Source organism: Acomys russatus, chromosome 16, assembly GCF_903995435.1.
Source record: "Acomys russatus chromosome 16, mAcoRus1.1, whole genome shotgun sequence".
Taxonomy (NCBI): Eukaryota; Metazoa; Chordata; class Mammalia; order Rodentia; family Muridae; genus Acomys; species Acomys russatus.
Window position 1 is genome coordinate 41,322,223 of NC_067152.1, and position 12,689 is coordinate 41,334,911.

Consider the following 12,689-nt stretch of genomic DNA (forward strand, 5'->3'; position numbering starts at 1 on the left):
CGCCAGACTGTGTAGGATACCGGAAGGACGGGCGTGTTTTCCTGCTTCTTCCTCGGAGGGAAACACTGGCGTACAAACCCACCCTTTTGTAAACTGTGCAGCTTTTCACCCGTATCCTGTCACTCACTCAGGCGCGCTGTGGGCAGCCCTTCGAGGTCCTTGTAGCGGGCCAAGATGGCTGCCCCCGCAACGCGTCGGTGGTCGAGCCTGGCCCTGGGAGTGAGGCGTGCTGTCTGGAATCTTCCAGGGTGAGAAGGCAACGGGTAGCTGGACCGCCGCTCGAGCCTTTACTGGAGGACCTGGGGAAAGGAAAAGAGCCACACAGATAGCCGCGCTTGACTCCTGGAGCGGGAGAGCACTACTGGGGTGACCGAGATGGCTGACTCAAGCCACTAAACGGGCCAATTTGAGAGCTTAGTAGCTTAGTAGTTGGGCCGATCTAGACCGGTTCTATCCCGATCCCGGCTAGAGGTCTCAGAACTGGAATTGCCAAGGCGGTGGGGCGGAGAGTTGATTCTTACAGTAGCGCTTGCAAAGCAACGGGCTTAAATATCCAATACCGGGGAAGGCTTCTTACCTTTGGGGATAAGTAAGAGTGAAAACTCCCGCTGGTCAGTTTGAGCTTGCGGTCCCAGCGCTACAGTCCCCCGTCAGCGTGATGGCCAACAGGCTTATTGTTAAGTCAAGCTTGCTCACTGGTGGGGGGGTCACAAGTTCATTTGTGGGGTTCTCTTGTCTGCTTTTTTCTCCTTTCCCCACTCCCAGGATAACACAGGTGAGGTGTAGCCGCTATGCCCCTGAATTCAGAGATCCCTTGATTGACAAGGAATATTACCGTAAGCCGGGAGCGGAACTCACGGAAGAGGAGAAATATGACCAGGAGCTCAAGAAAACCCAGCTCATCAAAGCTGCCGCGGCAACCGAGACAAGCTCGGTGTTTGCAGACCCTGTCATCAGGTGAGGTGCTGCGGGCTGGGAACTAGCCCAAGGCAGGCTTCTGCTGAGGGACCCGCATCACAGCAGCCTTGGGAAGCTAAACATGTTTTTCTCCTTGAAGCAAATTCACCAACATGATGATGAAAGGCGGCAACAAAGTACTGGCCAGATCCCTCATGACGCAGGTAAATCTGTTTCTTCCTCTTTTGCTAAGCCCGCCCCCTCCCCCTCCCCTCCCCCTCAGCTTTGTTCTGTGTCTGGATATTTCACTTCAGCTTCCAAATTAGAGAACAGGTTTCTATACCTATCATTAAAATTTATTTCCAACGCCTTTAATCCCAGCACTTGGGAGGCAGAGGCAGGTAGATCTCTGTGAGTTCCAGGACAGCCAGAGCTGTTACACAGGGAAACCCCATCTTGAAAAAAACAAAACAAATTTATTTCCGAGATGTGGGAGTAGGTGGTGCCCACTTCAAATCCCATCACTGGAGAGGCCTTTGATCTCAGCACTCAGGAGACAGAGACACGGCAGATCTCTGAGTTCAAGGCCAGCCTAATCTACAAAGTGAGTTCTAGAACAGAGCTACATAGTGAGATCTGGTCTTGAGAAAAATTTCAAAACAAAACAAAACAAAACAAAAAAACCCAAAAACATACAAACAAACAACAAAAGAGGCAAAGTCAAGAAAATCTCTTTTAGTTTGAGGTCAGGCTGGTCAACAGTTTCATACTAGCCAGAGCTACACAAAGTCCCACAGAAGCTTACCATTGTGTCCCCATTAAAATTTCTTGGGGGCTGGAAAGATGGTTCAGAGGTTAAAAGCACTGGCTATTCTTCCAAAGGTCCTGAGTTCAATTCCCAGCAACCACAGGGTGACTCACAACCATCTATGATGAGATCTGGTGCCTTCTTCTGGCCTGCAGGCAGTACTCTGTATACATAATAAAAATAAACAAATCTTTAAAAAAAAAAAAAAAAAAAACTTAGCCGGGCTTGGTGGCCCACACCTGTAATCCCAGCACTCGGGAGGCAAAGGCAGGCAGATCATTGTGAGTTCGAGGCCAGCCTGGTCTACAAAGCGAGTCCAGGACAGCCAAGGACACAGAGAGACCCTGTCTCAAAAAAAAACCTTAACATTTATATTACTCGTGATTGTGTCATGGTTCTTCTTGCTATAGTTAGTTACGTATATGTATGTATGTCTGTGTATATATATAATATATAAGTGTATATGTAAAAAAAAATATTTAATAAAATTTCTTTCTGGTCATGGAATCACAAGCCTTTAATCCCAGCACTTGGGAGGCAGAGGCAGACATGTCTATAAGTTCGAGGCCAGCCTGGTGTACAAAGTGAGTCTAGAGCAACCAGGGCTCTCTTACACAGAGAAACCCTGTCTTGAAAAAACAAAAGAAAAAAAAAAAAATCTTGGCTGCGTGGTGGTGCTGCACATCTTTAATCTCACACTTGGTAAGCAGAGGCTGGTGAATCTCTGAGAGATCAAGGCCAATCCTGATCTGCAGGACAGCTAGGGCTACACAGGGAAGCCTTGTCTTGAAAACCAAAAAAACAAAAAACAAACCTCAGCCTATTCTTTGTGTCAAAGTCCAGCAAAGCAGGTGACACTTAAGTTTTTTTGAAAGAGGGTCTTATGGAGCACTCTAGCCTGGACCCTATTGTGTGCCTTAGGATAACCTTGATCCCTTGATTTTTTTGCCTCCAGCGCCCAAGTGCAGTCACAGGTGTGTAGCACCACTCCCAGCTAAACTGGATTTATAAACTCGTAGGGCCTAAGCAGCCTCTTCCTCTCTTTGCAGACTCTTGAAGCTCTGAAAAGGAAGCAGTTTGAGAAGTACCGCGCTGCCTCTGCAGAGGAACAGGCCACCATTGAACGTAACCCCTATGTGATCTTCCACCAGGCGCTGAGGAACTGTGAGCCTGTGATTGGCTTGGTGCCTATTCTCAAAGGGGGCCATTTCTACCAGGTGAGTGGGTGGCACAGCAGGCAGCCTCCATGGGAAACAGGTAGGGGAGTGAGGGTCCAGGGTTGGGCCAATCATAAAACCCCTAGAGACGGGGACCGTCAGGATCCTCTCATGGAGGCCCAAAGTGTAAAAGCCAGGGGCACAGTGTCCTGTGTAGCCTAAGCTGTGAGGTCTTGGTGAAGTGCTGTTTACCCGTCATTGTCTAGGAGAGTCCGTGCCCCACCCAAGACCCCCATCATTGACCTGAACTAGCCACCCCATCACAGCATTTAATTACATTATTGCATTAGGTCATTTTCTCCTTTAGTGTCAGCTCCTAAGACTAGGGGATTTTTTTCCCCCCACTGTGTCTTTGGTGTGTGGCATAGGGCCTGGCATGCAGTGGGGGCCAGGCAAATGGTTCTTGGAGAGAAAGCCGTATTTCTAGGCACCCGTGTTCTGAAGTAGTTGGCTTGGCCCAAGTAGCAGGATTTTCCCAATTCGCCCTTGTGTTGACTTGGCCAAGCTTCCTCTTAGGAAGGAAAAAAGTGAATGTTCCTTAGTCACAGCTGTCACTGAGGTGAAGGGAAGACTGAGAAGAGCAGTTTCTGCCCTTGAGGACCCATCCCAGGAACAGTCCAGAGACAGAACATGGCGACTTGTGGGAGGTGGTGGCCTCACACTGTCAGGCCCAACTCAGTTCTGTTTGTCTCCCTCACCCAGGTCCCTGTGCCTCTAGCTGACCGACGTCGCCGATTCCTGGCTATGAAATGGATGATCACAGAGTGCCGGGAGAACAAGCCGCGGCGGATGCTGATGCCCGAGAAGCTGTCGAGTGAGCTGCTGGAGGCTTTTCATAACAGGGGGCCCGTGATCAAGAGGAAACATAACATGCACAAGATGGCAGAGGCCAACCGAGCCCTGGCCCACTACCGCTGGTGGTAGCAGGAAAGACGGGTGGACAAGTCCAGGACACACTGCCACAAATCACTACTCGAGGGCCCAGAGAGACGGCTCAGTAGTGAAGAGCACTGGCTGCTCTTTCTATAGGACCTGTTTGAATTCCCAGCATCCACATGGAAGCTCACTAACCTCTAAATCTGGTTCCAGAGAATTCGACACCTGATGACCACTGGGCACCTGGCATGTACATGGTACACAGACATACATGCAGGCTAAATATGTACTATATACTTCTGCTGCTACTAATAAAGTAATGGTAAAAGGAACACTTGGGCTACTGCCCCCTTGGAAAGCTGTGGAGGAAGTTAAGGAGGGAGAGGGATGTTCGTATGCTCTCTTGACTCCCATACCGGCTAGCAGTGGGGTGGGTACAGCTGAAGTGACGCTGTCTCTCACACAGAAAGACTCAGTGCCTCAGAAGGAGCGTGTGTCCCCTGCTTCCCCCCTCCCCCAAGATTTCCTCCAAGAAACTCAGGTCTGCTCCTCTTCCTTCAGCTTGGGGTACACCCTTGGATGCTATGGAAGGAGGCAGTTTGGTTCCAGAAAAAGATTTATTAGAAAACCCTCACCCCCACCCGGTGAGGCCTGTCACTCATGAAAACTGACTGGAGGAAGCAACTTGATCTCCACAGCAGTCTCTACAAAACGCATAGAACACTATTCCTCTTTAACTCGCCCTTAACACCCCAAAGCATCCCACCAATGGCTGTAATTGACCGTTTGACAGATGGGGAAAGTGAGGCACCAGGGTAGTGTTGCATTAGTGGTTACACAGTTTAGTGGTGGGAAGACAGGACAGTCTCCAGCCAGGAGACGGGGTCTGCTTGGTTTCTCCACAACTCCAGAGGGAGGGAAGAGGACAGAGCCACAGTTGTCAGAAGAGTCTAGAAGGGACTAAGGTAAGGATTCTGGTGCCAGCTTGAAAGGAGGGCCACGGGACAGTGTGTGCAGCTGGAGGCCAGCTTAGTCAGAAACCTCACTGTAGTAATACTTGTGGGCAGCGGGTGTGGTCTTCCAGCCAGCTGCCCGGAACTCGATGATCTCCAGCAGCAGCAGCCTGGCCAAGGAGCTGAGGTCTGTTGGGAGCAGGAAGCCATCCCGGATTAGGATAAAGAGCTCATCCATGCGCTGGCCATTCATCTTCTCCAGCTGCTCCCCAACCCGGTGCAGCTGCAGCACCAGGCAGTCCACCTGCAGGGGCAGAGGGAGAGAGAACCAACAGCACCTGCTGGGTGCCATGCTTTGTCCTTGCTTCATTCTGACACGGGGGTGGGTGGATGGGTGTGTGTAGCCCCATGTCTTAACCAAAGGATGTATGTGTGTGTGTGTGTCCGTCCCACATCTTAACCAAAACATCTGACAAGGCTAAACTCCAAACTAGGCCTATTTCCATACTGGTGCTTAGCCCTCCTTTCCTGTCCCCCCCATCTGACCAGGCTAAACTCCAAACTAGGCCTATTTCCACACTGGTGCTTAGCCCTCCTTTCCTGTCCCCCCCTCACTGCCTGACTCAGTTGGTTCTGGGCCATCTGCGCCCACAGCTGGCCACAGCCCTTGCCATTCTGAGCTGGGAGGGGACCTTGGCTGCTCTGCATTCCGATAGATTCCTGACACTGTAGTTTGTCTTTCGGTTGCTACAGGCACTCGCGGAGGAGCAGCGCCCTCAAGGCCTCCACAGCCTTTTGTCCATGGCCACTCACCTCCTCTTCCCTGCTCAGGCTCTCCGGCTGGGCCAGCTGGAAGAGACAGTCATAGACAGGGTTGACCAGGGCCATCATGGGCATGTTGTTCACCTGTGGGGAAGCAGCACTGGTGACCATAGGGAACGCACAGGCCTTCCCTGCAGCAGAGGCGCACATCTGCTGCCCTCGCCTCACCTTCAGGTAGTCAAAGATGTTGCAGATAAAGGTGACATAGCAGACCCAGCCCTGCAGGGAGCGTGCCCGCAGCTGCTCCCTGGCCTCATACTCCTGCTGCAGCCTGTCGAGGAGCCCGCGCCGAAAGACACTCTGGCCAGTTTGCTTACTCTCTGCCTGTGAGCCAGGAGAGAGGGAGGTAAACAGAGCACTGGCCACGCCGCCCACCGTAGCCTCTCTGTCTATGCTGTGTGTCCTGTGCTAGCCGCCTGTGCCTGATCTTGAGGTGCCATCCTCAAGACAGCCTCCCCCTACCAGCCCCCCCAACCTGTATGATGGCATAGCACATCCGTCCTGCTTCCTTGCTGAACACACAGTCCTGCAGAGAATGGTCCACAATCACACTGGCCACTTTCTCCAAGTCCACAGCACCTGGATCTGGGGGAAAGACAGGAGGGGAGGCTACAGCTGCCTGCTCCATCACATTTGCCTCCAGCTGCTAAGGAATGAAGGTGGGTTTTGTTTTGCTTTGAGAGAGGATCTCAGCCTCACTTGTAGCCTTGGCTGGCCTGGCACACTATGTAGACCAGTCCTCAGACCCACAGAAATCCACCTGCCTCTGCGTCCTGGGTACTGGGATTAAAGTCAAGCACCACCACACCCAAGGACTTTTGATACCTGTAACAGAGCATTCCCATCACATGCTAAGAGGTAAAGGTTACGGCAGCCCGATGGCACTCAGGAGGTAGAAGCAAGAAAGAGCAAGAGGTCAGGGCTACCCTTGGCTACATACAGAGTTCCAGGACAGCCTGGGCTACAAGAGACTCTGTCTGAAAAAAAAGAAAGAAAGAAAAAGAAAAGAAAAAAGGAGTTTGGTTGAGTGGTGCACACCTATAATCCTAGGACTTGAGAGGCAGAGACAGACCAGCTTAGTCTTCATAGCAAGTTCTAGGTCAGCCAGAGCTACATAGAGAGACCCTATCTTTAAAAAACAAAAACAGAGCCGGGTGTGGTGGCATAAACCTTTAATCCCAGCACTCCGGAGGCAGAGGCAGGCGGATTCAATCGATGTGAATTGGAGGCCAGCCTGGTCTACAAAGAGTTCCAGGACAGCCAGGGCTATTACACAGAGAAACCCTGTCTTGAATCAAAACAAAACAACAAAAAATTCTCCACAGAAACTGTTGCAATCATGCCTAGGGCAGCTCTCACTGTCAGAACCCTAGTTGCTAATCAGAAACTAGGGAGTTTAAACTGTGTCTCGGCAGTTAGGAGCACTTGCTTTTTCAGGGAACCTCAGGCTTGATTTCCTGTTCCCACACTGGCTTCTCACAGCTGCCTGTAACTCCAGTTCCAGAGGATCTGACATACTCTTTTGCCTCCACAGGCACAGCATATGCAGGGCTCACATGTAGACAAGGAGGTACACGCATAAAAAAATTGTTTAATTGTATGCTGCCAGGTGTGACGCACACCTCTTAGCCCAGTATTTAAGAGGAAGAGGGAGGCCGACATCTGAGTTGTAGACCAGCCAAGGGCTACACTGAGAAATCCTGTGCCAAATAAAATAATCGAATGTAGGAAGAGACCAAAGTACAAGTGTAGTTTCTTTTGTTGTTGTTGTTGGCTTTTTTTTTTTCCCAAGACAGGATTTCTCTGTATAGTTTTGACTGTCTTGGTCTCACTTTTGTAGACCAGGCTGGCCTCGAACTCACAGGGTCTGCCTGCCTCTGGGATTACCGGCATGTACCCCTGTGCCCGGCTCAAGTGTAGTTTCTTAGGATACACTTCTTTTATTTTCTGGCTGTAGGTTGACAAATGTACACCAAATGCCAAGACTTCCACACCTTTTTTTCCCCCCAAGGCAGTCTAGTCTTGCACTTTAGACCTGGCTGGTCTGGAGCTCACCCTGTTTTAAAAAAAAAAAAAACAAAAAAAAAACAAAAAACCACTTTTTTTTTTAGATTCATTCATTTTATATGGATAATTTTTTTTTTCACATATGTATGTACACCATCTGTTTGTCTGGTACCAGAGGTCGGAAGAACGTATAGGATCCCAGGAACTGAGTTACTAATGGTCATAACAAGTGCTTTTTGTTTTATTTTGTTTGTTTTTTGTTTTTCGAGACAGGGTTTCTCTGTGTACCTTTGACTGTCCTGGACTCACTTTGTAGACCAGGCTGGCCTCGAACTCACAGCGATCCACTTGCCTCTGCCTCCCTAGCGCTGGGATCAAAGGCTGGGCCACCACCGCCCGGCTGACAAGCGTTTTATAGTTTGGTTTGGTTTGGTGTAGTCTCAGCAGCCCTGGAACTCACTATGTAGCTGACCATGCCAGCCTGGAACTTACGGAGACCCACCTGCCTCTGCCTCCTGAGTGCTGGGACTAAGGGAGAACAGCAGGAAGTGCTCTAAGCCCCAGGCCATTTCTCCTCCCCCAGGCACTGTCTAGGTAGAGCTCCTCCTTCGGCCTCTGAAATCTGCTGGGTGACAGGCGTGCACCACAACCATGGCATGTGCGTTTTCAAAACACAAGAGGCTCCAGGCATGAGCCTCAACGTGTTTAGCTTGCCACATGACCGCCATTGCTAACTGTTCTTTCTGTCCTGAGTGTTACAACAGAGGGGCACAGAGCCAGGCAATTACATACCCTGTCACAGGCTGATTCTCCAACCTCCGTCCCAAGCCAGGCGGCTCTGCAATGCCAGGGCACTGACTACACCGAGCGCAAAGGCTTTAAAGAAAAAGCTGTGTTCTCTTTCATGAGTCCTTAGAGGCTTTATGATCTCAGACATGGCTCAGTGGTTCATTCTCCAAAAGACTGGCTTGAATGTAGCTTAAGTGAGTCTTCCAGCTCAAGAATCAGGTTATGAGCCGGGCGTGGTGTCGCACGCCTTTAATCCCAGCACTCGGGAGGCAGAGGCAGGCGGATCGCTGTGAGTTCAAAGCCAGCCTGGTCTACAAAGTGAGTCCAGGATGGCCAAGGCTACACAGAGAAACCCTGTCTCGAAAAACCAAAAAAAAAAAAAAAAAAAAAAAAAAAGAATCAGGTTATGAGCCAGGCATGGTAGCACACGCCAGCACTCGAGAGGCAGAGGCAGACGGATCGCTGTGAGTTCGAGGCCAGCCTGGTCTACAAAATGAGTCCAGGACAGCCAAGGCTACACAGAGAAAGCCTGTCTCGGAAAAACAAAACAAAACCAACAAAAACAGCAAACAAACAAAAACAAAACAAAATCTAGCTCTTCAGTGTAACTTAGACCATTAGGTGGACAGCCAGGGATACACACAGAGAAACCCTGTCTAGAAAAACAAAAACAAAAAAGAAAAGAATTAGGTTGTGACTTATTCTTAGCCAAGGGAGGGCTTGGGCATTGCCTGGCTCTGCGCCTCGGCCCCTCTGCACTTCTTGGCCCAACAGAAGGCCTGGTAGGCTCACCTTTGAGCGCAGTCTTCAGCAGCTGCTGAGTCTCTGCATCAAAAGACTGGATTTTATACTCATCTCTACTGGCCTCGCCCATGACGGTCTAGCCCCGGCAGTCTTTCACTGGCCTGAAACTAAGGACAGCACCTGAGAAGCAAAGATGGATGATGCTTCAAGGGTGAATCGCCAAGCTCCGGGTTCTAGTCCTGTAGGCACTGGGCGGGGTCAGGCCAAGGCTTGGGACAGGTGGAACTGGACTTTCGGTGGCGTTCAGTGGTTGGCTGAGTGCCCACCGAACTTGGCTCCTGGTGGATGGAGTACATGAGCACCTGCAGCCCGGTTTAAGGAAACCCAGGTTTCTGGGATTACGTATGAGAAACGAAGAGGGAATTCACCTACGGTCGCATCAGAATCTCGATTATCAGTCAGCAGCACGGTAAATTTAGGGAAGCATATGCTGAACTGGGTGTGTTGAGAGGTAAATGTCAAGACTCGCCCATATAATCCCAACATGGGGAAATGCTGGCTCAGTTTCTTTGCCGGCGTAGTCCAAGCCGCAGATCCAGAAACTAGCAGGGTTCCGAGCTGCTCTCCCCAGCGTTAGCCAGTCCGTTCCAGCCTACAAAACCCACGCCTGCAGCCATCCGGCTAGGTAGGGCTAGCCTGCGTGGGAGGGCGCCCACATCTCCCGGGCTGCGCAGTGCGCGCCCGGCGTGGGACGCCGCGGCAGCTGAGCTCATCTCGCGTTGCGGCGCCTGAGCTGCTCGCTATCGCCGCCTGCCGGCCACGCCTGCCCTCGCCTCAGCACCCCGCCGCCGCCCCGGGTCGCTCCCTAGCTTTGGCGCGGAGACAGATCTGCACCCGATAACTGCGACAGCGACACCGCCGCGCCGAGCGCTCACCGGCCCCTGTCCCCTTCTCACCGGGCGCACCTCCGCCTTGTTTCTGACCGCAAAGGCCCTCGAGCGCTGGGCCAGACCTGCTCTCCGTTCAGCATGAAGCCCCTGGTGTTGTCGGGTCACAGCCCCCGCCAGGGTCAGCATGTCCTTTGCGGGGCTCAGGTGAACTGGGTCAGAGACTCCCCGGCCCCGCCGTGCGGCCTGGGAGGAGCCTCGGGAAGGCGTGGCCTGCCCGGGAGGAGGGGCCGGTGCATCGCTGGCTGCTGGGCACAGTCATCTGGGGTTTGGCTAGTTAAAGCGGAGGATGTGTAAGGTCTAGGGCACACCTTGCCTACCCAGGGCAGAATAAGTTTTATACCAAAAGGGCAGTCCGAGATAAAGGGCCCTGGATCTTTCCTGGAGGGAACCGGGAGCATCACTGCGACCTCCCTACCCGACAGGCGCACAGAAAAACAGGAGCCAAAGCTCGGCCTCGCCTGTTTTAAGAGTTACCACAGCACTCAGTGTTACAGATACAAAAGAGAACTCTCCTCTGTGGCAGCACAGGAAGCTCCCGCAGGCAGGGCAAAGAGGAGCATGGGATTTCCTTTAACGAGACTTAATAAGAAAACCAAAATAGAGCCGGGCGTGGTGGCGGACGCCTTTAATCCCAGCACTTGGGAGGCAGAAGTAGGTGGATCTCTGTGAGTTCAAGGCCAGCCTGGTCTATAAAGCGAGTCCAGGACAGCCAAGGCTACACAGAGAAACCCTATCACAAGAGAGAGGAAAAAAAAAAAAGGAGAAACAGCCGGGCGTGGTGGCGCACGCCTTTAATCCCAGCACTCGGGAGGCAGAGGCAGGCGGATCGCTGTGAGTTCGAGGCCAGCCTGGTCTACAAAGTGAGTCCAGGATGGCCAAGGCTACACAGAGAAACCCTGTCTCGAAAAACCAAAAAAAAAAAAAAAAAAAGGAGAAACAACGTCCCACCTTGCAGGGAAGCACATTTAGATACGGGATGTTAGCAGGGCGTGGTGTCCCGCGCCTTTAATCCTAGCACTCAGAGAAGTAGAGGCTGGCGGATCGCTGTGAGTTTGAGGCCAGCCTGGTCTACAGACTCAGTCCAGGACAGCCAAGACAGAGAAATCCTGTCTTGAAAAAACAAAAAGATAGAGGATGTTCTAATTGGGGGAAGTGAACAATGCAAAGGCTCCTGGAAGCCCCTTCTTACCAAGGATGTATAAACAATGAAGATTGCTGAGACACTCAAACAAGCCAAACTGCCCAGAAAGGCTCGCTCACTCTGGTCAGCATAGCTCTGTGGAGGAAGCAGAGCTGAGCTGAGCTCTCCACCATACTCTCGAGACTGGTCAAGTTGACCCAAAGAGGCTCAGACCAACTGAGCTGCCTGGAGGGTTCCCCAGCTTGTTGGGCTGCCTGTGGGCTTGCCTACTCCCTGATTCCAGCCTTTTTTTTTTTTCCCCCTTTGTTTTTTGTTTTTTTGAGACAGGGTTTCTGTGTAACATCGCCGGCTGTTCTGGACTCACTTTGTAGCCTCGAACTCACAGAGATCCGCCTGCCTCTGCCTTCTTAGTGCTGGGATTAAAGGCATGTGCCACCACTGCCCGGCTCATGATTCCAGCTTTCATGAGCTGTCACCAAGCTAGACTCACCTTTTGGTACATGCAGCTGTCTTATGAGTCATTTCTGCTCCTGTAAGTAACCCCAGTAAAACTCATTGGCTCACCAAGTTGGACCTTGGCAGTGTGCTTGCTAGTTTTATGTCAACTTGACACAAACTAAAGTAATTTTTTTTTCCGAGACAGGGTTTCTCTGTGTAACCTTGGTTGTCCTGGACTCGCATTGTAGATCAGGCTGGCCTCGAACTCACAAGGATCCACCTGCCTCGGTCTCCCGAGTGCTGGGATTAAAGGAATGCACCACCACCGCCCAGCTGGATTTTTGTTGTTTTTGGTTTTTCGAAACAGGGTCTCTCTGTGTAGCCCTGGCTGTCCTGAACTCACTTTGTAAACCAGGCTGGCCTCGAACTCACAGAGAACCACCTGTCTCTGCTTCCCAAGTGCTAGGACTAAAGGCATGCACCACCACTGCCCAGCAACTAAAGTCATTTGAGAGGAGGGAACCTCCATTAAGGAAATGCCTCCAGCCGGGTGTGGTGGTGCCAGAGGCAGGCAGATCACTGTAAATTCAAGGCCAGCCTGGTCTACAAAGTGAGTCCAGGACAGCCCAAGGCTACACAGAGAAACCCTGTCTTGAAAAACCAAAAAGAAAAAAAAAAAAAAAAAAAAAAAAGAAGAAAGAAAGAAAGAAAATGCCTCCATAAGACTGGGCTGCATGCATGCCTGTGGAGGATTTTCTTAATTAGTGATTGACAAGAGAGGGCTCAGCCCATTGTGGGTGGGGCCATCCCTGGGCTGGTTGTCCTGGGTTCTATAAGAAAGCAGGCTGAGCAAGCCATGGGGAGCAAGCCAGTGAGCAGCACCCCTCCAAAATCTCTGCATCGGCTCCTGCCTCCAGGTGCCTGCCCTGCCTGAGTTCCTGTCCTGACTTCCTTCAGTGATGAGCAACAATGTGGAAGTGTGAGCCAAGTAAACTCTTTTTTTTTTTTTTTTTTTTTTTTTTTTTTTTTTTTTTTTTTTTTTTTTTT

General features: G+C 51.2%; 2 protein-coding genes across 3 annotated transcripts; one reads left to right on the forward strand and one right to left on the reverse strand.

Moving 5' to 3' along the window:
• Nucleotides 1-99: 99 nt before the first annotated feature.
• On the forward strand, nt 100-3,890 carry Mrps7 (mitochondrial ribosomal protein S7). The gene is made up of 5 exons (XM_051159041.1): nt 100-248; nt 766-957; nt 1,058-1,121; nt 2,755-2,922; nt 3,625-3,890. Exons 1-5 carry the CDS (start codon nt 175-177, stop codon nt 3,844-3,846), a joined length of 720 nt encoding a protein of 239 aa, XP_051014998.1. The 5' UTR covers nt 100-174; the 3' UTR covers nt 3,847-3,890.
• A 727-nt stretch (nt 3,891-4,617) lies between these two features.
• Nucleotides 4,618-10,245, reverse strand: Mif4gd (MIF4G domain containing). 2 transcript variants are annotated; one of them, XM_051159044.1, is made up of 6 exons: nt 10,079-10,245; nt 9,162-9,293; nt 6,049-6,158; nt 5,742-5,897; nt 5,565-5,657; nt 4,618-5,055 (listed from the first exon to the last, which is right to left on the reverse strand). In XM_051159044.1, the coding sequence occupies exons 2-6, from the start codon at nt 9,241-9,243 to the stop codon at nt 4,828-4,830; spliced, it is 669 nt and encodes a 222-aa protein (XP_051015001.1). In that variant the 5' UTR covers nt 9,244-9,293; nt 10,079-10,245; the 3' UTR covers nt 4,618-4,827. The 2 variants fall into 2 exon arrangements, with proteins under 2 accessions (XP_051015001.1, XP_051014999.1); XM_051159042.1 differs by having other exon boundaries at nt 10,070-10,236.
• Between the last annotated feature and the right edge of the window lie 2,444 nt (nt 10,246-12,689).

Excerpts from the sequence above, each read along its gene's own strand:
- Mrps7 (XM_051159041.1), top strand. The coding sequence starts at position 175 with ATGGCTGCCCCCGCAACGCGTCGGTGGTCGAGCCTGGCCCTGGGAGTG. Across the intron at positions 249-765 it reads GCTGTCTGGAATCTTCCAGG|GATAACACAGGTGAGGTGTA; the intron begins GTGAGAAGGCAA and ends CCCCACTCCCAG. Across the intron at positions 958-1,057 it reads TTTGCAGACCCTGTCATCAG|CAAATTCACCAACATGATGA; the intron begins GTGAGGTGCTGC and ends TTCTCCTTGAAG.
- Mif4gd (XM_051159044.1), bottom strand. The coding sequence starts at position 9,243 with ATGGGCGAGGCCAGTAGAGATGAGTATAAAATCCAGTCTTTTGATGCA. Across the intron at positions 5,898-6,048 it reads TGTGCTATGCCATCATACAG|GCAGAGAGTAAGCAAACTGG; the intron begins GTTGGGGGGGCT and ends CCTGGCTCACAG. Across the intron at positions 5,056-5,564 it reads GCCTGAGCAGGGAAGAGGAG|GTGGACTGCCTGGTGCTGCA; the intron begins GTGAGTGGCCAT and ends CTGCCCCTGCAG.